At 39.5% G+C, this 20,583-nt stretch overlaps 1 protein-coding gene across 1 annotated transcript in view; it reads left to right on the top strand.

Moving 5' to 3' along the window:
* The window catches only part of Hmmr (hyaluronan mediated motility receptor), a 32,254-nt gene extending 17,073 nt beyond the window's left edge, over positions 1 to 15,181 (top strand). Inside the window, exons 8-18 of the mRNA XM_036198009.1 lie at positions 195 to 269; positions 1,040 to 1,215; positions 1,560 to 1,708; positions 2,777 to 2,991; positions 7,329 to 7,445; positions 8,977 to 9,123; positions 9,424 to 9,576; positions 9,672 to 9,771; positions 12,516 to 12,692; positions 13,674 to 13,836; positions 14,595 to 15,181. Of these exons, the coding sequence (XP_036053902.1) occupies positions 195 to 269; positions 1,040 to 1,215; positions 1,560 to 1,708; positions 2,777 to 2,991; positions 7,329 to 7,445; positions 8,977 to 9,123; positions 9,424 to 9,576; positions 9,672 to 9,771; positions 12,516 to 12,692; positions 13,674 to 13,836; positions 14,595 to 14,614 (1,492 nt within the window). The 3' untranslated portion in view covers positions 14,615 to 15,181. The remainder of the gene's footprint in view (positions 1 to 194; positions 270 to 1,039; positions 1,216 to 1,559; positions 1,709 to 2,776; positions 2,992 to 7,328; positions 7,446 to 8,976; positions 9,124 to 9,423; positions 9,577 to 9,671; positions 9,772 to 12,515; positions 12,693 to 13,673; positions 13,837 to 14,594) is intronic.
* The last annotated feature ends 5,402 nt before the right edge of the window (positions 15,182 to 20,583 follow it).

Here is a 20,583-nt window from a genome sequence, read left to right as displayed (position 1 = left end):
GAGCATGTTTGGAAAGCTTTTCACGTAAAGAAAATCTAACTTGTTAACCTGAAAAATCACATGAAAGTTTAAGTAAGAATTTGACCTCTGGAGTTACCTTACCGGACATTATAGTAGTTAGCATCTAGTAAGTACTATCTATGCATTGTTATTAAATAAAGGAACCATATATACTTGCTTTTTTTTCTTTTCAGAGTTTCCATAGAGAAAGAAAAGACTGATGAGAAATCTGAAACAGAAAAACTCCTAGAATACATTGAAGAAATCAGGTAATATGAATAGTAGCTTCAAAATTAACTTCCAGGCTGGGGAAGTTGCTCAGCGGTTAAAGAGTACTGGTACTCTTCTGTGGCAGACCAGCCCCCACTTTTGCATCCCAAGGTACTCTTGAGTAGGGAGTCGTGAGAAATACTAGCTAGAAAGAGAGACCTAGATGATGAGGGGAAAGACAGAAACACAGGACAGCCTCGGGAGGGCCTGGGTCTTCATCCACCAGCCCAGAACTTTATTCCAAAGGGCTTTTATGGCAATGCCAAGGGGAGGAGCAAAGGACCTCCCCCTGCTAGATACAGCCAAGTGTAGACCTTTCCAAACACCTGGTACTCAGGTCTGTGGTCCAGTCATCCTCTTTATGTAGACCTGCTGGGCAAAACTACCAGGAAATCCAGATGGGCTACAACACTCTTCCAGAAGGCCCAAGTTCAATTCCCAGCACCCATAACCATGTGTAACTCCATCCCCCAGGGGATGGCTGGTGGCCTCTGTGAGCATTGCACACCATGTGGTGTACAGACATTCAGGCAGATAAAACTCTCATACATGTTGAATAAGAAAATAATTGAAAAGTTAATAAGTAAAATGGACCTTACTGGCTGGGGATATAACTTTGTTGGTAGAGCACTTGCCTGGCATTTGGGAAGTCCTGGATTCAATATCGAAATTGTTTTGCTCATACAAAACAAGAGCACCTTATTTTGTTGAACATGTTTTTCCAGTACCTAAAGAGGTATTCTTTCTCTTCATAATGTTTTTAATGCAGTTGTGCATCTGATCAAGTGGAAAAATACAAACTTGATATTGCCCAGTTAGAAAAAGATTTGAAAGAGAAGGACCACAAAATTGTAAGTCTTCAGCGATCTCTTGAGGAAACCCTCACATTTTCTAAGCAAATAGAAGACCTGACTGTTAAATGTCAGCAGCTTGAAACGGAAAGAGGTATTGTGCTATTCATATGATTCTACTTCAATAAGGCTTAGGTACTGTCTATAAAATGCACGGCTGTAAGACAGCAACATTTTTATAATTATGTGAATACCAAAAAACCCATGTGCTGTATTTGGGAAGTTTTATAATGCTATAAATGTGGGTGGCTGTTTCGTAATTAGTGCAAACTCAACACTAACATCTGTGTAGCATATGTGATAAGGTAATGACTATAATCTCCCACCCCCCTCACCCCTCTGTATAGGGTGCTAAAGCAGTGGGGTGAAATATTCGGTGAACTGAGTCCCATAGCGTTAGTATTTGGTTCTGGAATGTCTCATGCTTTCCTTTTATAGACGACCTTGTCAACAAGGACAGAGAAAGGGCTGAAAGTCTCAGTGCTGAGATCCAGATTGTAACAGAGAAGCTTGTTCTGGAAAAACAAGAATATGAAAAGCTGCAACAAAAAGAATTGCAAATTGAGTCACTTCTGCAACAAGAGAAGGTAGTTAACTACATTTATTTATTTATTTTTTTAAAGCTACTTATTTAAATATCATTTTTCCTTTATGTCAGAAAACCTCTGTGGGTATACTTTGAACATTTAGCCACAGATACTGATATATATTTCTTTCAAGTAGACAGGATAGGTATTTATAATTATCTTACAATAGGAAAAAAGCAAAACAATTTGAACATGCAAGTTACATAAAGAACATTTTACATATCAGTGAGGGGGGGAAAGGCCCACTAGAAAATACCAACAAACAAAAAACATGGTCATGGGATAGAAGTAGATAATTCTAACACAACAAACCTGAAAAGAGGATTTCTCTGTAGTAGTCAGTGGAATCTTCATTCACAAGGTGTCCAGAAACTAAACCATTTCACTGTTAGACTTTGGTGAAGGTTGACTCAGTAAGAATGGACATGGCACTAATGTGATACTGTAATTTGGGGCAATAGGCAATGAAAAGAGTTCGGTAGGTTAATATATACTGACCTAGAAAGGTCTCAACTACTTCTATGATTATAAAAATATTTTTACATTTACAGAAAGTATAGCACAGACTCCTCCCCAATGTATACCTGTATGAAAATATTTGGGCAATATGTACTCTAATCCAAGAGTTATCTCTGGAAAGAAAAAACAGATTGGGATAGGGACTAGTGAGAACTAATACTCACTTCACTTAAAATCTAGATTTTTTTTTTCTCAATAATAATGTTTTATAAAACTTGGAAATGTGTATTTTATGTAACAGTGAGATCATAATATACTTTTTATCAATTGAATAGAGTAGATTGAAGTGTGCATGTAAGCCAATTGTAAAGCAGATTGCATAAAGAAAGTTGTGTGATGGCTCCACACTAAGAAAGCTAGACATTGCATTTTCCACAGTGTTAAAGTATAAAATATGGAGAAAGTGAATATGGGATGTATATATTTTGTGTATATATTTAAGCTTTCTAATTTAGTTGCCATACTTCATTATCTGTATTGCATTTCTTGTCTCCAGGAGAGGTCCTGAGGCCCCGTCTAATCCTCTTGTGCTTGTCTGTCTGAATGCAGGAACTGTCTGTTCGTCTCCAGCAGCAGCTCTGCTCTCTTCAAGAGGATATGGCTTCCGAGAAGAACGTCCTTAGAGAAGAGTTAAAGCTTGCCCTGGAGGAGCTGGATGCGGTGCAGCAGAAAGAGGACCAGAGTGAAAGGCTGGTTAAACAGTTGGAAGAGGAGACAAGGTCAACCGCTGAGCAACTGAAACGGCTAGATGAACTGTTGAGAGAGTGCGTATTAATAGGGTCTTGTTCTGTGGGACTTGAATTATAAACTGTTTTCTTAGAATTCTCATGTCACCTATGTATGTGCATGGAGACTGGAATTATCTTACAAGGTAAGGAAGAGATACAGAGGAAGACATGGTCAGAATATACATATGCTCACATACTTAACACTACACACATATATGTAAGCAGATATGACAGTCAAAGTAAGTGTTGCCTAGCATACTTTTATTTCTCAGGACCCAAGAGGATAAGGCAGGAGGATGTTGAGTTCGAGGTTCATCTGAATTGCACATTGAGTTCATGGTATTGGGCCATAATAGTGAAACTGTGCCTCAAACAAACAAACAAACAAAAGAACAAAAGGGAGCCCTTTTTCCACAGCCAAAAACTTTGTTTGCTACTCCATTTTCCAAGAGTCTTTGGACACCAGCAGTAAAACAATGTTTTAGATCTGGAAACATCTAAGCCTTGTAATTTTTTAAATGGCTTTTTTTGAGAGACTACAAACACTTCATTGGTTTATGCATGTGTGCACATACACATGGACAGGCACACATGACTGCATGCATGTGGAGGTCAGAAGACAACTTTCAGGGGTTGCTTCTCTTCCACCAAGTGGGGGTCCACAGGATATAACTCAGATCACTGAGGCTGATAAGTGCATTTACCCCCTCAGCCAGTCTTACCTCATAGAACAATCAGAAAACAAAATGGGGCTATGTCCTAGTGGCTCATGAATGTAATCCCAGCACTTCTGAGGCTGAGGCAAGATGGCCCTGAGCTTGAGGCCAGCCAATGTTGTAGAATGGACCACTCTCAAAAAAAAAAAAAAAATCACAATTTGCTGGTAAAGCATTCAAAAACAACATTCTTATTAAAAGAAAAACTAATATCTCACAGTTGTGTATTATTTCATATTACTTCAATACTATTATTACTTTATTTTCCAACACATGCATTTGGATTAAAATTTAACAATTTTATTTTTAATTTTATTATTTACTTTAAAAATATTTTTAAATGTATTATTGTGGGCAGGTACATGTGGTATGTGTATGTGTGAGTCAGACATGGGTAGAGATCAGAGGACAAATCTCAGGAGTCGGTCCTCTCTACCATGACTTTCAGAGACAGACACAGGTCATAAGGCTACACAGCAGATTCTTTATCTGGTCCTGGCAATTTGGTTCTTGAATTTAAACTACAAATACATCTTATCATTTAAGTTCCTGAAATCCCATCCAAGTTAGCAAGCTGCTATGGGGGGAATGTGAACCTGTGTCTCACGCCTGCCCCTGTTGAGTGCTTAATAATCTCTTCTGGGTTTTTTTGTAATTCATGATGAAGAGGCACCCCAGGGTTTTGTGTACCCCACTTTTGGAGGAGCAGTACAAAGGTGTTATGGTGATTGTTCTAAATTGCAGCTGGTTTTGGGGAACGGGAACTTGGAAAAGTTGAGCAGATAACCCATTTCCTAAAGGGGTTTCTGATTTCACAAGAGCATTATTTCTTAGCTTGCCTAGTTAGCTGTGCAATTCCGAGAGAAATAGCTTTGATGCCTTCATATTCTGTTTTATTAGGTCCTGTGTGAGATGCTGTCCTCTAAGATCCTTAGACTAGACATTTTAGGTTTACGTTAAAAAACAAAAACTGAAAGTCACTCTTCTAAGGGACAAGGGAAAATATTTTTATTACAAACCACTTAGTAGCATTTGGTTGTTTGTGCTGTGGCCCTCCTCACTGTGCAATGACTGCTCTGTCTTACTTGACTGTGGTCTCCTCACTGTGCAGTGACCTGCTCTGTCTTACTTGACTGTGGTCTCCTCACTGTGCAGTGACCTGCTCTGTCTTACTTGACTGTTCCACTTAGAGTTGAGCAGTGCTTATATTTACTTCACTGTATTTTAGAGACCCTTCACAAGCCCACAACATCCAAACATGTTAGAATGTTTTTTGTGTTTGTTTGTTTTTAATTTAACTTCTTTATTGACTCTGGGAGTTTTACATCATGCACCCCAATTCTGCTCACCTCCTATTTCCCCCACATCCTCTCCTCATCCCTGCCATGCCCCCCACAAAAGAAAACAAAACAAAGCAAGCAAGCAAACAAACAAAAGCAAAAGCAAAAACAGCCACAGAAAAATCTCTTTGCTTCTTCTGTCCTACCTCTCAAACACCTCATTTGTCTTGGTGTCATTGGAGGCTTTGGTGTGTCATATAGTGTACTTGTTTGTCCCATCAGCTATACTGGCAAATGTTCATTGCAATGAATCACTGGTCTGGATTAAGGCCTCTGGTTTCTGGCACACCATCATCACTGGATCCTCACTGAAAGTCCTCTGGGATATCCTGTGTCCACCCCAAGTCTTAGAGGTCTTACGGGTATCACAGGACCAGTCCTCTTTACGAGTTCCAGTAGGTCCTAGATAGGGTAGATGCTAGGATGGGACAACCCAAGGCCCATTTGTGGGCCTGTGTGATAGCCAAACTGGTCAGTCCAGGCCATTGGGGCCACCCACCTCCAGTGAGGGGGAGGAGTCAGCTCCCTTACATGCATACCTTCAGGATAGGTCTACCCTCACCTGTATTGAGGGATTGGGCCATCTCTCCTGAGTGCAGGGGCCAGCTCTCTTTCTATAGTGTCCAGTAAGAGGCAAGGCCAGCTTTTCCAGGGCCAGTGAAGGGCAGGGCTGGCTCAGCATGGCCCTCTTAACTTCATCTCACATGGTTCCTAAGACCTCCTGAGGTGACATGGGGCCACAGATATCAATACATACCCCAGCTGCAGCTGGACCATGGACTCAGACATGGCCCTATGCAGCAGCTCAGGCCCAGAGGACTCTGAGTAGAAGGAATGGCCACACAGGTAGTGATGGTTCTGGTGGCCATATGGCTGCTGGACACCACCAAGACCTCAGGATACAGCCCCAGGTCTAGGTCTCTTTGTGACCTTTGGTGGCAATCAGGACCCAAATTTCAGCACAGACCCCAGCTGTGGTAGAACCATGGGTCCAGTCATGGTCCTCAGCACCAGTGTAGGTCTGGTTGTCCCTATGGCCCCATGTGGTGACAAAGGTTGGTTCAACCCCAGCAGCAGTGTGGTTTATGGGCCCAAACACAGCCCCAGGAAGCACCCCAGGCCACTAGAATTAGCATGGCACTTGATGGCCAATAGGAGCCATGGACAGCAAAACAGACCCTGGCTACTGTAGGACCAGGGATCCAGACATGGCCCTTGGCAGCTGCCCAGCTTGGACGTGACCATGACACCAGATAGCAAGCAGACCTCCCTCCTCAGTCTACTCCTCACCACTTTCACCATGGCCCCAGGTAGCAAGCAGACCTCCAACATCTGCCCACTCTTCACCATCTTCATTTCTTCTTTCTGCATCTTTCCACGGGGCATGAGCCTCTCCCATTTCTACCTCTCCCATTTCTCCACTATGTATTTCTTTATCATGATAAGGCCTAAATGCCCCTTGAGAACCCCAGTTGGCTAGATAGACCTTAATGGCATTTTAATAATATGTAATATTGAAAAAGATACTTGCAATTTGTAGTATACATTTAGAAAAAATACTTAAAACCTAATTTGCTACTGTACAAAACTGAAGATTTTGTTAGTGTTGAGCATGTGCTATCTTTTCACTTGGTGGGCTGAGAGGATCCTGAGCTCAAGGCCAGCTTGTGCTAAATATAGCAAGAGCTTATCTCAAACGAAATTGAATAAGAGTGGCATATATGGATGAATCATATAATCAAAAATACACTTTAGTACTATAACTACTTTTCAAAAGAGTTTTTAATGTGAAGTATTTGTGTAGTATTTATTATCTCAATACAGGGAATTAAACTTCATCAAGTCTAGGTGCTTTTAGCTGGCAATTGCATTCAGTAACTATCTATCTATCTATTTATTTATTTTAATGTGCATTGGTGTTTTTGTCATGGGTGTCGAGTCCCCTGAAACTGGTATTACAGACAGCTGCCGTGTGGGTGCTGGGAATTGAACCTGGGTCCTCTGGAAGAGCAGTCAGTGCTCTTAACCTCTCAGCCATCTCTCCAGCCCCGAATTCAGGCTTTAGACCTGACTATTCTGTAACATTGGTTTTTGTTATTCTTTCCTCTAAACTGCCTGCATAATGCAGCAGATATGAAAGGAAGTCCAGTAGAAAATATGTATAGAAGAAGCCAGTAAATACGTTAGTAAAACCATCATGCTGTGAGATTAAGTCATAAATGTATGTCTTTAAATTACATACCAGCTATTGTGAAGGATTGTATGAGATATATGGTGAACAACTTCTGATCTTTTGTCATTTTTTTCTTGTTCTTAGGAAAGAAGTTGAGCTGGAGAAAAGTAATGCTGCTCACATCCATGACACCTTGACTTTACAGGAGAGGTATAATGATACAGTGCAAGATCTTAGAGACATTACTGCTCAGTTGGAAAGGTATCTTTCTTTGTAGTGTTCACTATGGAATATATGAGTGGGGAGAAGTGTTTACCTACAGAAATCTAAGAACAAAGCAATCCATAGAGATGACTGCTATTACCTTAAATTCCATAATGACCGACTATAAATGGACACTGTCATCTAATCTTCCTATACTTATGTAAATGTTCCTTTTCCTACCATCCAGTTCAAACTAAAGCCAACCTTTAGCACCACTATCTTACTTTCCTGATAGCATCTTTAAAAAAAAAAAAACACATCAAAGGCTTTTCTATCTTCATCTGACTTAGGAGTATGTAAATTTATCCTGTCTTCCTGACTATTTAATCATTTCTTAGTCTTAAGTTTCTTTGTTGCTTTTCTTTCCCTCTTCCGTACCGTTACCCCTCTTCCTTAGGGACTCTTGCTATGATAGTACTGGTTAGCCTGGTACTTCCTTTATAGCCCAGACTGGCCTCAAACACATGGCAGTCCTCCCCTAGCCTTTGAGGGTTGGTATTGCAGGAATGCTCCTCTGTGTGTGGAAGCTAATATTTTAGTCTTTTTAGCCTTCAGTGACCATACAGTATCATTTCTTCCTTGTCTCTTAATTTTTCTTGGCTAGGGTTGGTGGCTCATACCTGTACTATATTTTCCCTTGAGAATTTTAAAGCAGAATTACAATAAGTTTGGGGCCAGACCAAGCTATACACTGATTTCTAGTCCAATATAGTGTGGTCCTATGTTGGAATGAAAAAGAGAAAATTAGAAGTGTTTTTAGTCAATATGAATATATTTTGATGTGCAGTCATTTTTAAATGCAAAAAAAAAAAAAAAAAAACCTCCATTGACTGTCACCTTCTTTACCTCCCCAAGAGTACTCATTCCCAGCACTTTTGTAGCACAACATTCTTCTATTCTTCTCACAGTACATCTTCTTAGAATCATCTTGGGTTAATGTAATTTCCATACAGTTATTTCATATTGTACTCCTACCGCATCTGCTTCCTATTTTCCTTTTTTGGGGGAGTGGGGACAGAGTCTCTCTGTGTAGTTCTGACTGTCCTGGAATTATCTATGTAGGCCAAACTAGCCTTCAACTCACAGAGATCCACTTGCCTCTGCCTCCCAAGCACTGGGATTGAAGGTGTGTGCCACCACATCCTGGCCCTATTTTCTTTTTCCAAAAAAGGTCAAGGACGCTAGAGAGATGGCTCAGTGGTTAAGGGCACCAAGTGCTCCTCCAAAGGACCCAGGTTCAATTCCCAACATCACATGGTATCTCAGCCATATAGGTAGTTTAAGGGTATCAGATGTCATATTCTGGATCTTTGGACACTGCACTTATGTCAAACAGAAAATATTAAGTAAACTTATTATTATTTACCTCTAGAGTACTGAATTCTTACCTGTGTGAGTATTATATTATTATATTATTATGAATGTATTATAAAGTTTTTTTCTTGTGCCAAGAAGTATATAAAATCTAAACTTCGTTATGTATACAGTAGTAAGAAAAAGTGTTAACTTTTTTTTTTTTTCTAATAAGCTATAAAGCATCAACACTTAAAGAAATAGAAGATCTTAAGGTGGAGAAATTGACTTTACAAGAAAAAGTAGCCATGGCTGAAAAAGGTGTAGAAGATGTTCAACACCAGCTATTGACAGCTGAGAGCACAAATGAAGAGTACGCCAGGTGAGTAACACGGTCGCTCTGTCAAAGAAAAGATTGCAGCTTGTTTGTTTGTTTTGAGATGGGTCTCACTATGTAGTCTTGGCCGGATCCTCCCATATAGTGCAGGCTGGTGTCAAATGGAGAATCTGCCTGACTCTGCCTCCTAAGTGCCGCAATTAAAGGCAAATCCTGCCTCATCCAGTCAGGATTAGTTTTTAAGAATTTCTTCTATTGCTTTGTACTTTTTTCTTCCGAAAAGAAAGGGATAAAACTTGAAATGTCTATCAGATGTTTAGTGGATTCTTTTTTCTCAAATCCAAGGATGCTTCTAGATCTGCAGAACAGATCAACATTGAAAGAAGCAGAAATTAAAGAAATCACATCTTCGTCTCTTAAGAAAATAACTGATTTGCAAAATCAACTCAGACAACAGGATGAAGATTTTAAGAAGCAACTCGAAGAGGAAGAAGCAAGGTAATTCGGGCTTAGACCTTGAATGCCATATAATGCATTGGTTTTTTTTCTAATAAATTGAGAAATGATTTTTTAAATTTAATTTCCTCATACAGAAAAGCAGAGAAAGAAAATGCAGTGACAGAGTTAACTGTGGAAAGTAACAAATGGCGTCTCCTTTATGAAGAGCTATATAACAAGACTAAACCTTTTCAGGTTTGTTCTTATAATTAAACCTTTTTTTTTAGAAGCATAAATACTTATTTGTAACAAAGGAGTTTGTGTACAGTGTTGAAAAATCTACAACTTCTTATTAAATTTACATTTGCACTTCTCCTTTTTAAACAAACATTTATAATCATTATTTTATACAGATATAGATATGCAAATACAACATCGAGTTGGAGAGGACTATTATTTTAGTTTATCATAAGGAGCCCAAAGATATGCCACGAAAATACTGACTAGAATGGATCCTTAGTAGAAAATGCCTATTTTGAACAAGTTACGTATATGTATGAAAACTGAAGCCTCTATTTTGTAACTCATAGCAGTGGTTCCTTTTCTGAAGGTGGTGTTGAGATAGAGTTTCTCTGTGAACCATCCCCGACTGTCCTAGAATTCACTGTGTAGACCAGGCTAGCCCCAAACTCACAGACATCCACCTGCCTCTGCCTCCTGAGTGCTGGCATTAAAGGCATGTGCACAACTGCTCCTGGCGGAAGTGTAAGCTGAAGTCATCTCCAAGGAAACAAATATGTTTTGAAATGTTTTACCACTTTTATTAGTGTGTGTGTGTGTGTGTGTGTGTGTGTGTGTGTGTGTGTACTCATGATTATTATATTTGTGGAGGTCAGGAGACAAATGGCAGGAATTCATTTTCTCTGTCTACACTGGAGATCCAGTAAAGGAACTCAGGTCATCACACTTGACAGTGAGCCTTTACCTCCTGAGCCATTTCTCTGCCCAGTTTAAATGTTTAAACTCATATCAGATACAGGACACCAAATTTAAAGCTCAGAGGAAGCTGCTCCAGGAACTTAGAGATCTATTTCACACTAATATCTGTCTTTTCCTTTTCAATATGTTTATTTTCTGACGGTACTGGGCTTTGAGTCCAGGTCCTCATATATACTGTGTTCTTCCACTGAGCTGCTTCTTTGCTCCCAGCCTATTCTTAAAAAAAAATTTTTTTTTGTTTTGTTTTTTAAGAAAGTATAATTAAACTTTTTGCGGGCTGGAGAGATGTCTCAGTGGTTAGGAGTACTACCTGCTCTTGCAGAGGTCCCAGGTTCAATTTTTAGCACCCACATGGTAGCCCCCAACTGGCTATAACTCCAGTTCCAGGGGATCCGACACCTTCTTCGGTCTCCCTGGGCATGGTGGTGCAGAGACATGCATGCATACAAAATCCCCATATGCTTCTGCAGCATCTCTTTACTATGTAGTCATGCTTACAACCTAACCGCATGTTAACAGCTTTCAAATTTTATCTGCTACCCTGCACTCTGGAGGCAGAGGCAGGCAGATCTCTGAGTTAAGAGGCCAACCTGGTCTATAGATTGAGTTCCAGGACAGCCAGGACTACACAGAAAAGTCCTGTCTTGAAATTTTTAAAAAAAAATATATATCTCGGATGAACTCAGAGTAGTGTGTGCTTGGCACGTACAAGGCCCAGAGTTCGATTCCCAGCACTACATAAAAACAATGAAACTGAAAGTAAAGGGCTAAATATTATCATTTAGACTTTCTCTAGCCTTATTGAAATACAATTGACAAATTTAGTAGACATAAAATTTTAATGTAGTCATAAGAAATGCTTTCTAATAAACAACTTGAAATTAGTAGTCCTGAAGGCTCTCCTGGTAGGAACATCGATCATTCACCTGTTACTTTGTGGTGTGTATTTGATATGCTCTATCTCAGTATTTTTCAAGTTACTGTCCTGATTTTTTGTTTGTTTGTTTGTTTTGTTTTGTTTTGTTTTTTGCTTTTCAAGACAGGGTTTCTCTGTAGCTTTGGAGCCTGTCCTAGAACTCGCTTTGTAGACCAGGCTGGCCTCGAACTCACAGAGATTCGCCTGCCTCTGCCTCCCAAGTGCTGGGATTACAGGCGTGCGCCACCACCACCCGGCTAAGATTAGGGTTTTTTTGTTTGTTTTTTTGAGCTGAGGATAAAACCCAGGGCCTTGCGCTTGCTAGGCAAGCGCTCTACCACTGAGCTAAATCCCCAACCCCAGTCCTGGTTTTGTATTATAGTTTGTCCTTTGGTTTTTAGATGGAGTCTTGCTCTATAACCCAAGCTGACCTGGTACTCAATGTGCCAAGCAGCCTGGCCTGGGATCGGAAGTGCTCCTCCTACTTCCCAAGTTCTAGCATTATGATTATCAGCCTCATGTCTGACTATCTCTGTTTCCTTTAGAACCTAGGCTGACCTGGAACTTTCTATGTAGCTGGACATGACCTTGAATTCCTGATCCTCCTGTTTCTGCCTTCTGAATGCTGGATTTATAGCCATATACCACCATATTGGCAATACCCTGATCTTTTTATAAAGAAAACATGTCGGGCATGGTATCATATGCTTTAATCTCAGCACCCAGGAGGCAGAGGGAGATAGATAAAGTTCAAGGCCACTCTGATAGTGTGTTCCAGGATAGTCAGGACTACGTAGAGACCTTATCTCAAAATAACAAAAAAAGCCTACAAACAAGAAAAAAGGAATGGAAGCAGATATTGCGTATAAAGTTGATATTTTGCTGGTAGATTAAGAAAGCTGCTGACTCTGTTATTTTTATTTATGCTTTATATGAACTTAATAAGATTTACAAGTTTTAAGCTAGATATAGTTGCAAATGCTTTTATTGGTGTTGGTGCAGAAGCAGAAGGATGCACAAGTTCAACAATTTTAAGTCTTCATTTCATTAAAAACATAAATATATATATATATATCTTTTCCAGCAACAACTGGATGCATTTGAAGCAGAGAAGCAGGCATTGTTGAATGAACATGGTGCAACTCAGGAACAGCTAAATAAAATCAGAGATTCCTATGCAGAGCTACTGGGTCACCAGAATCTAAAGCAAAAAATCAAGCATGTTGTGAAATTGAAAGATGAAAATAGCCAACTCAAATCGGTTTGTAAAATAACACTTATTTTCAGAGATACTAACAACCAAAAAATTTAACAATTTATAGGGGAGAATTCATCTGAGAATGAATGGACTTATTCAGTGTTACAGATGGATATTCAGTTTTACGTAGCTTTATAATTGCTGCTATAGTTGAAAGACTGTATCAAGTTTTACATGTTTCTTCCCTTGTTATTGTACTTTCAGGAGGACAATTTCTAGATGAAGAACATAACTTGTTGCCTTTTTATACTATTTAGTTTTATTAGGAAGCCTGCTACAGTCTGATATTCTGTCAAGCCAAAAGTTGATTTGGAGGCAAATTATTTTCAGTTCACTTTTGATCAAAAAAGTATACTCATAACTGTAGAAGAAAAGAAATTTTAAAATGCTTTGTTTCCTTTGTATGGGCTGTTCGAAATCGCTTTGTAATTCAGTCTTAGTGAATATGTAATAGTTATTTTTGCCATTAGCTATGATATATAAGCAACTTTTTGGAATATGTCTGTATGGTGATATATATTTATACCCCTATAAAGCTTACTTGAGAATCAGAGGACAGAGCCAGCCACTAAATTAGACATAGAGGTCAGACAGTGGTGGCATACACCTTTAATCCTGTCAATCAGGAGACAGAGATCCATCTGGATCTCTATGAGTTCAAGGCCACACTGGGCTACATGACAGAAACAGCCAGGCAGTGGTGACACACGCCTTTAATCCCAGGAAGTAATATGGCATGGCAGATATATAAGGTATATAAGGCAGGAGGAAACAGGAACTCATTCTCTTTAGACTGAGGATTTCATAGAGGTAAGAATAGTGGCTGGCTGTTCTGCATCTCTGCTCTTTCAGCTTTTATCCTGATAATCTAGCTCAGGGTTTTTTATTATAAGACCATCGAAGATTTGAACAACATGTCTGCAACAATGATAACACATTTTACCACTGTGTGCTTTAGTGATTATTTATATTTTTCTTACTTAGGAGGTGTCAAAACTCCGATCTCAGCTTGTTAAAAGGAAACAAAATGAGCTCAGACTTCAGGGAGAATTGAATAAAGCTCTGGGCATCAAACACTTCGACCCTTCCAAGGCTTTTCAGCATGAATGTAAAGAGAATTTTGTCCCCCAAACCCCATTAAAAGAAGGTAAAATAATAATAATAATAATAATAATAATAATAATAATAATAAAATAACGTGTTTATTTATGTACCTGTCATTCTCTCTCTGTCTCTTTTGCTTTCACAGCAGTTGGTGATTTAACTTTTTTATAAATTGAAACTTTGTTGGTATCTTCTAATATAGAAGATGTATCAACACTGCTTTCCTCCTTTCCTCTGCTTCTGTCTGTCTAGATTCCCTGTCCTTCAAGTCCCATTCAGACTACATCTTCCTTGAAGTCTTTCTTTTATTGCTCCTACTAGCAACCTTCCTTATCTCCTCTGGACTGCATGTGGCTTGCCAAAGGCCAATCCCTCTACACAGCTCACAGTGTAACCTAACTGTGTCATGGCTCCATAATAATTTTTTAAATTTCAATTTTAGAGAAATAATTTTTCTCTTGATAGAATCTTTATATAGTTCACAGTTAAGCCTTAATTGCTTGCAATAGTGTGTGTGTGTGTGTGTGTGTGTGTGTGTGTGTGTGTGTGTGTGTGTTCATATAATACATGTATATGTATTATGGTACAGAATATAAATATTGATTCCTCTGTCTTTAAGAACATAGGTCTGGTTTTAGTTTAAATGACTTAGGGATTTGGTTTGGTTTGGTTTTCAAGGATTTGAATCTAGGCCCTTCAACATGCTAGGCCAGTGTTGTATCTGAGCTACACCTGCAGCCTGGATCATTGGTTAGTAGTTTTATACAGAATACTTATATCTCTTTGTGACATTCTTTTCAGGCAACACAAACTGCTGCTGAAGTCTGATGCAACATCAAGAATCATGGAAATGTACATCTGAAATACCTGTTGAAGATGATCTTCTTCACTATTGCTGATATTGTGTTTATAGTATATATTATATAATATATTCAATTCTACTGCCTATTCTTAGGTATATGAAAGGACATTCAGCATTTGTTAGGGAAATGTATTTTGACATTTTATTTCCATTATGTATCTCCTTAATCTTTATCTCATTCTGAACCACCTTATTTGCTTTGCAGCTTATATTGCACTACCATAAAAATCAACATTTTTTTTAAGATCAGTATTAAAATTTCCCACCTCTCCCCCCAATGTTTTTAGCTTGATTTTAGAGTTCTTTGAATTCCGATGAAGAGTGGAAAGAAAGGCTCAAGCGCTTTGCCTTGCTCCTGCATCTGCTTTGGTTGGCTCATCTTGCTCGCTCTGGGCTCCTCGTCACTTCCCATAGGAATCATTTCCAGATTCCTTGGCTCTACCCCAGTTCTAGTTCTAAACTAAAACATGTATTGTGGCCTATAAACCTACATTTTTTAAAGATTCATCTGTTAATTTTTAGAAAGCCTGCTTTTTTTTTTTTTTTTTTTTTTTTTTTGTCTTAGACAGGATTTCTCTGTGTAAGTCTGGCTGTCCTGGAACTCCCTCTGTAAATGAGGCTGGTCTTGAACTCAGATCCACCTGCCCCTGCCTTCCAATTGCTAGGATTAAAGGCAAAGTACCCCATAACCAGGCTCAAGGAAATCTGAAAAACTGTACATACTAAACTTTTAGAGAATGTGTCACCTGCATATTCTCTGAATATGTGTGTAATATAAAATAAAGTCATGGAAACTCGTAACACCCAAGCTGTTAATTTAATGAAGTTACAGTATTGCTTCTATTTAAGATGTATTTAATTATCTACCTCCCCTCTGAATTTGTCCCCAGAATCATAAATGATGACCTCTTATTTATTTCTTTTAAAGGTTTATTTATGCCAGGGTTAGTAACACACACCTTTAATCCTAGTACTCTGGAGCAGAGGCAAACGGATGAGTTAGTTCAAGGCTAGCCTGGTCTAAACATTGAAAATTTATATTAGTCATCTTTTCTTCTAGTATTCTGTGGAGATTTATAACCTTTAATCATAGCAAATCTGCACAAGGAAAGCAGAATAATAATCCTATCTTTGGTAGACGGCTGGCTTTGTGCTGACACTGTCTACAGAGTATCATTTGTGGGGCTGAAGATAGGGCTCAGTGATGAAGAGTCCTTCCAGCACAATCATGAGGACCAGAGTTTGAGTCTCAGTACCCATGTAACAAGCTAGGTCTGAGACAGGTGGAGACCGGAGAATCACTAGGACTCGCTGGCTCCTGGCCTAGTGACAGAGACAGCAAGCCCCAGGTTCAGGGACCCTACCTTAAAGGACCAGATGAAGAATGATAGAAGACCAAACCCGATTCCTCCACCCACATTCTCTCTCTCTCTCTCTCTCTCTCTCTCTCTCTCTCTCTCTCTCTCTCTCTCACACACACACACACACACACACACACACACACACACACACACAGAATTAATTCTTAGGCTCATTTAGGTTAAGTGAAAATTCAGTAGGGTTCCTGTCTGACTCATGGGCAAGTTTTAACTACCTAAGCACACATGAGTTTACAGTCATACTGTTTTGATTGCTCCTTGACTATGTTGTCCTTTGTGAAAACTGCATCCTGCCTTTAGCAGTTGATTGTATCCCTGGGCCCTGCCATCCTGGGATCTGTTATTCCCATCACATTTCAGTTTCTTGGTTCAGAGCTCCCAGAGTGAGGTCTGGCCTCCAGAGAAGATCCCTCTGAAAAGGATTCTGGGATATTGTTATGATTTGGATCTTAGTGGCAGGTCTCTAAAAGACCATGTGAAGTTTGTGGTGTGGAGGGGAGGTAGAATTCTTTGAAGTTGGCCTCCTGGAAAGAAATGAGGACCCTGGGGGCATACCCATGTGGTGGGTTGAATGAGTCTTATGGGCTAATATATTTGAAGCTCACTAGTTGGTGGAACTGTTAGGGAAGGTTTAAAAGGTGTGACTTTGTTGGAGGATCTTTGTCACTGGGGTGGTCTTTGAGGTTTCAAAAGCCCTTGCAGTTCCCAGTATTCTAAGCATCTCCTGGCTGGCCTTCAAGGTGAAGCTGAATAGCTTACTTACACATATAGCTAGAGGAAGGATGTTCGTACCAACCAAGGCACAGTTCTCGTGCACTGTTGTGATTGATTGCTGCCTCCATGTTTAAGCTTGCGGTCCAGTAAGAGGCTTCTCTTGAATGGCACTTCATTGCTACTTTTAAGCATTAGAGTGGACGGAGCTGGTAATAGAGGAGGATGACGGCAAAGGCAGCAGTGACAGTGGCAGTAGCATCGGGACAGCTGGAGAATCAGAGGACAGCCAAAACAAGGGGCAGATCAGCAGTGGGGAGAGAAGGAAGGGCTGTAGAGATGCCTCTATGGTTAAGAGCACCAGCTGCTCTTCTAGAGGACTCACAACTGCCTGGCTCAGTCCCGGGGGATCTCATGGCCACTTCTGGCTTCACAGGCACTGCATACTTAGTGCACAGACAAAGATGCAGGAAAAACATCCATAAGATTAGAGTTGAGCAGACACTATGGACTGATGGCCAGAAGAGTACCAGAGAGCAACCAAAACTTAAGGGCTAAGGAATCCAGCACTCTTGGGGCAAGGCCTATGACCCTTCACTATAGGGCTAAGGATCCCAACACCTTGAACTATGAAGGTTGTAACAATAGAAGGTGCCATGGGCTGTTGCTGTCTGCTGCCGGAAGCCATTTATAGAATCTGCCAAGCACCAGGGCTGCTGGTAGCTAAAGCACAGAATGATGAGCCTTCAAAATGAGATCCTTGATCCCTAAGTCTCTAAGCTTCTGCGTTTATTAGTTCCCCCACCTCCTTGGACAGTCACCTAAAATTGCCAGCTGCAGCATTCAGCAGGATTCATATTCAAAGAGAGTGAACACTTCTAGCCAGCATATTGGTGGCAAGATCGCTAAAGCAATATGTGCATGTACCATGGCACACTTTTGAAAACCAGTGGACAATTTGTAGGGGTGGGTTCTCCAGGGATCTAACTTACGTTGTCACGTCAGTGGCAAATATCTTTACCCAATGAACTCATCTTATTAACCCTTGTTTTGTTTTTCAGTGAGAGCTACTATATAGAGATTCAAAAGAGGTTTTGTTAGATTTCACTCATTTCATTTGTACATCTTTGTGGAAGCACAATTGTAAAAAGAAAGGAAAACATTGATTTTTGCCCCCAAGAGTATCACAACAGTATAAAGATTTTTTTTAAACCTGCAAAATATACACATACTCTATATAGGAAAACAGATTTTTGACATTTTTTCAGATCCAAATGAGTTTAGAAATTGGTTATCTATTTATTTTACCACTTGATTATCAATGCAATGGCTCTCACTACATCAAACTAATATCCTAGAAAATGTTGACTGAGTTTAAAGTTGTGACTTAAAGGATCCAAAATATAATTGTACTGTTGTTTTAAAATGCAAGTATAGCCACATATGGTACATGCCTATAACTCCAGCACTTTGGGAGGCTGAGGCAGGAAGATGTAAGTTCTGGCCAGCCTGGGACTCATAGGGAGACCCTGCCTTATAAATAATTTGGATGTAAGCTACATATAGCAATAGAGTGAAATAAACAGCTCTTGTGTGTTTTTAACACCAGTTCGGGCAAACGTGTTTTTAACACCAGTTTACTCTTGGAATTCACACTCTTGTTGATAGAAAGAATAGGTTCATTTCCTAGAAAGTAGGCCTTCACTGTCAATCCTTACTTTTCTACCAACACACGATTATGCCTTCCACAAAAACAAAATTTTCACCTGTTTTAGAATTTCACATACATGGAATCATTCTCTGTGCCTAGTTTCATTCACTCAGCAAAAATGGCAGATTTATTCCTGTAGTTTATTTCTTTGTATTCCTAAGTAATATTCCCCAGTGTGGATGAACCAGAATTTATCTATTCATCTTTTGACAGTTTATTTCAAGTTTCATGCCATTTTGAATTAATTAATGGGGCCAGTGAGGTGGCCCAGTGGATAAAAGTGCTTGGCACCTAGCCTAAGGCCCCAAGTCCAATCACCTAGTCCCAAATAGTAGGAGAGAACCAACTCCTACAAGTTAACCTCTGCCCCCACCCCATAGTAACATGCCCCTTTCCACAGGAACATGCACAAAAAGAACACTTTAAAAAAGTGGAATTAAGCAGCTATGAATAGTCATGTATAAATCTTCATGGGTGGGATATATGCTTTTATGCTTCATGAATACATGCCTGTAACTGGGATTACTCTTGGATGGGGCAGCGTACATTTAAGAATGCCGACAGTTTTGTTTTTTTTTTTTCAAATTGTTTCATCATGCTTGGACTCCCACTAGTGTAGAGTGAGTATTCCAACTGTTGAAAATGCAAGTGAAGGAGTCACAAAAGAGCCACATTAACATATCCAGTGTTTTGAGTTAAAGACACTTAAAAAAAAAAATAGGGGTAAAAAGATGACTCTGATCTTTCTGTTTCTTGAAGGTGGGAGATGAAGATGCTATAGATGCACTGCTTTGCTTGAAGCAAGGGCACCCTCTTGTTAACACGAAGGAGAGTTGAGCCCAAGAGAGTTGTGCAAACCTTACCAAAATTACTCCCACCTGCCAATCTCACCACGTAATTATTTTTGTTTGCTGCTCATAACTTATTATTCTTTGTCTAATTCAATATATAATAGTTGGACTCTTGGATCCTTATTGTTTGGGTCTTTATTGCCTTATTAGGGCAGCTATGCCATGTAAAACATGTTTTTAATAAGCTTATTTGTCTTATGATAATTTAATTCTCAGCTCTAGCTGAAAAGCATTAAGAAGACAGAGGTGAACATTGCTTTTTAGCATTTAAAATTTGGTAAATCTTCAATTTTAGCCCATCTATGTAGGTGTACGGTGATATCTCAATGTGCTTTTAGTTTGCATATCCCCATGCTCAGTGTGTTATGTGCTTGTTGGCTATTCCTGTGTTTTCCTTTAGACTTCTAGTAAAATTTTTGTCCATTTAAAAAAATTTGGGGCTGGAGAGATGGCTCAGCAGTTAAGAGCACTGGCTGTTCTCCCAGAGAACCCTGCTTCATTTGGCAGCACCCACATGGCAGCCCCCAACTGTCTGTAATTGCAAGATCTGACACTCACACACAGACATACATGCAGACAAAGCACCAATGAGCATAAAAATAAATAAGTCAAAAAATGGCCTTTTCAAATTATTGAGTTATAGTTCTCTAAATATACCCTTCTCAGGTATATGTATGGAAATTCTTTTTCCCAGTCTATAGTTTATTTGAATTTGTTTTATTAATAGTCTCTTTTACTAAGCAGGAGTGTTTCACCTTGAGGAATTTCAATTTATCAATTAGAAAAATTGGTTGTTTTTTAATTTCTCTGTTGTATCTAAGATGCCTGAAAATATCGCCCTATATTTTAATTCCTTGATACAGAGCTAATCTTTAAGACATATATTTAAATTCAACACCTTCCGCTCCCCCACCCCTCCACTGATTTCTTGACCATTTGTGGATCCTCTAACTGCCTCCTACAGTTTGCCTTGTGCCATATGCCCTCTGGGTAGACTATAAAGCTGAGAGATATTTCAAAGTTCAATTTCAATACCAGCTTCTGTTGATTTAAAGTTCAAATGCTGCGACGCTATAAACTCAAAGAACGGCTCAAAGTTGAACCAAGCTTAAATCGCCCTTGAAACTTAAAAATAGCTGGTTGTACTTCACTCCTAGAAATGGTTCTTATACTGTTGATGTTGTTAGGGGCAGGTCTGGAAAGTACTGACCAGTGAGTGGTATTTAATGCTTGGCTAAATATAAACAGAACACAGTTCATGGAAATGATCAGACAC

The sequence above is a fragment of the Onychomys torridus genome, chromosome 8 (assembly GCF_903995425.1).
Source record: "Onychomys torridus chromosome 8, mOncTor1.1, whole genome shotgun sequence".
In the NCBI taxonomy this organism is placed as follows: domain Eukaryota; kingdom Metazoa; phylum Chordata; class Mammalia; order Rodentia; family Cricetidae; genus Onychomys; species Onychomys torridus.
Note: the sequence above shows the minus strand (reverse complement) of the source record. Positions and strands in the feature narration are given on the sequence as shown.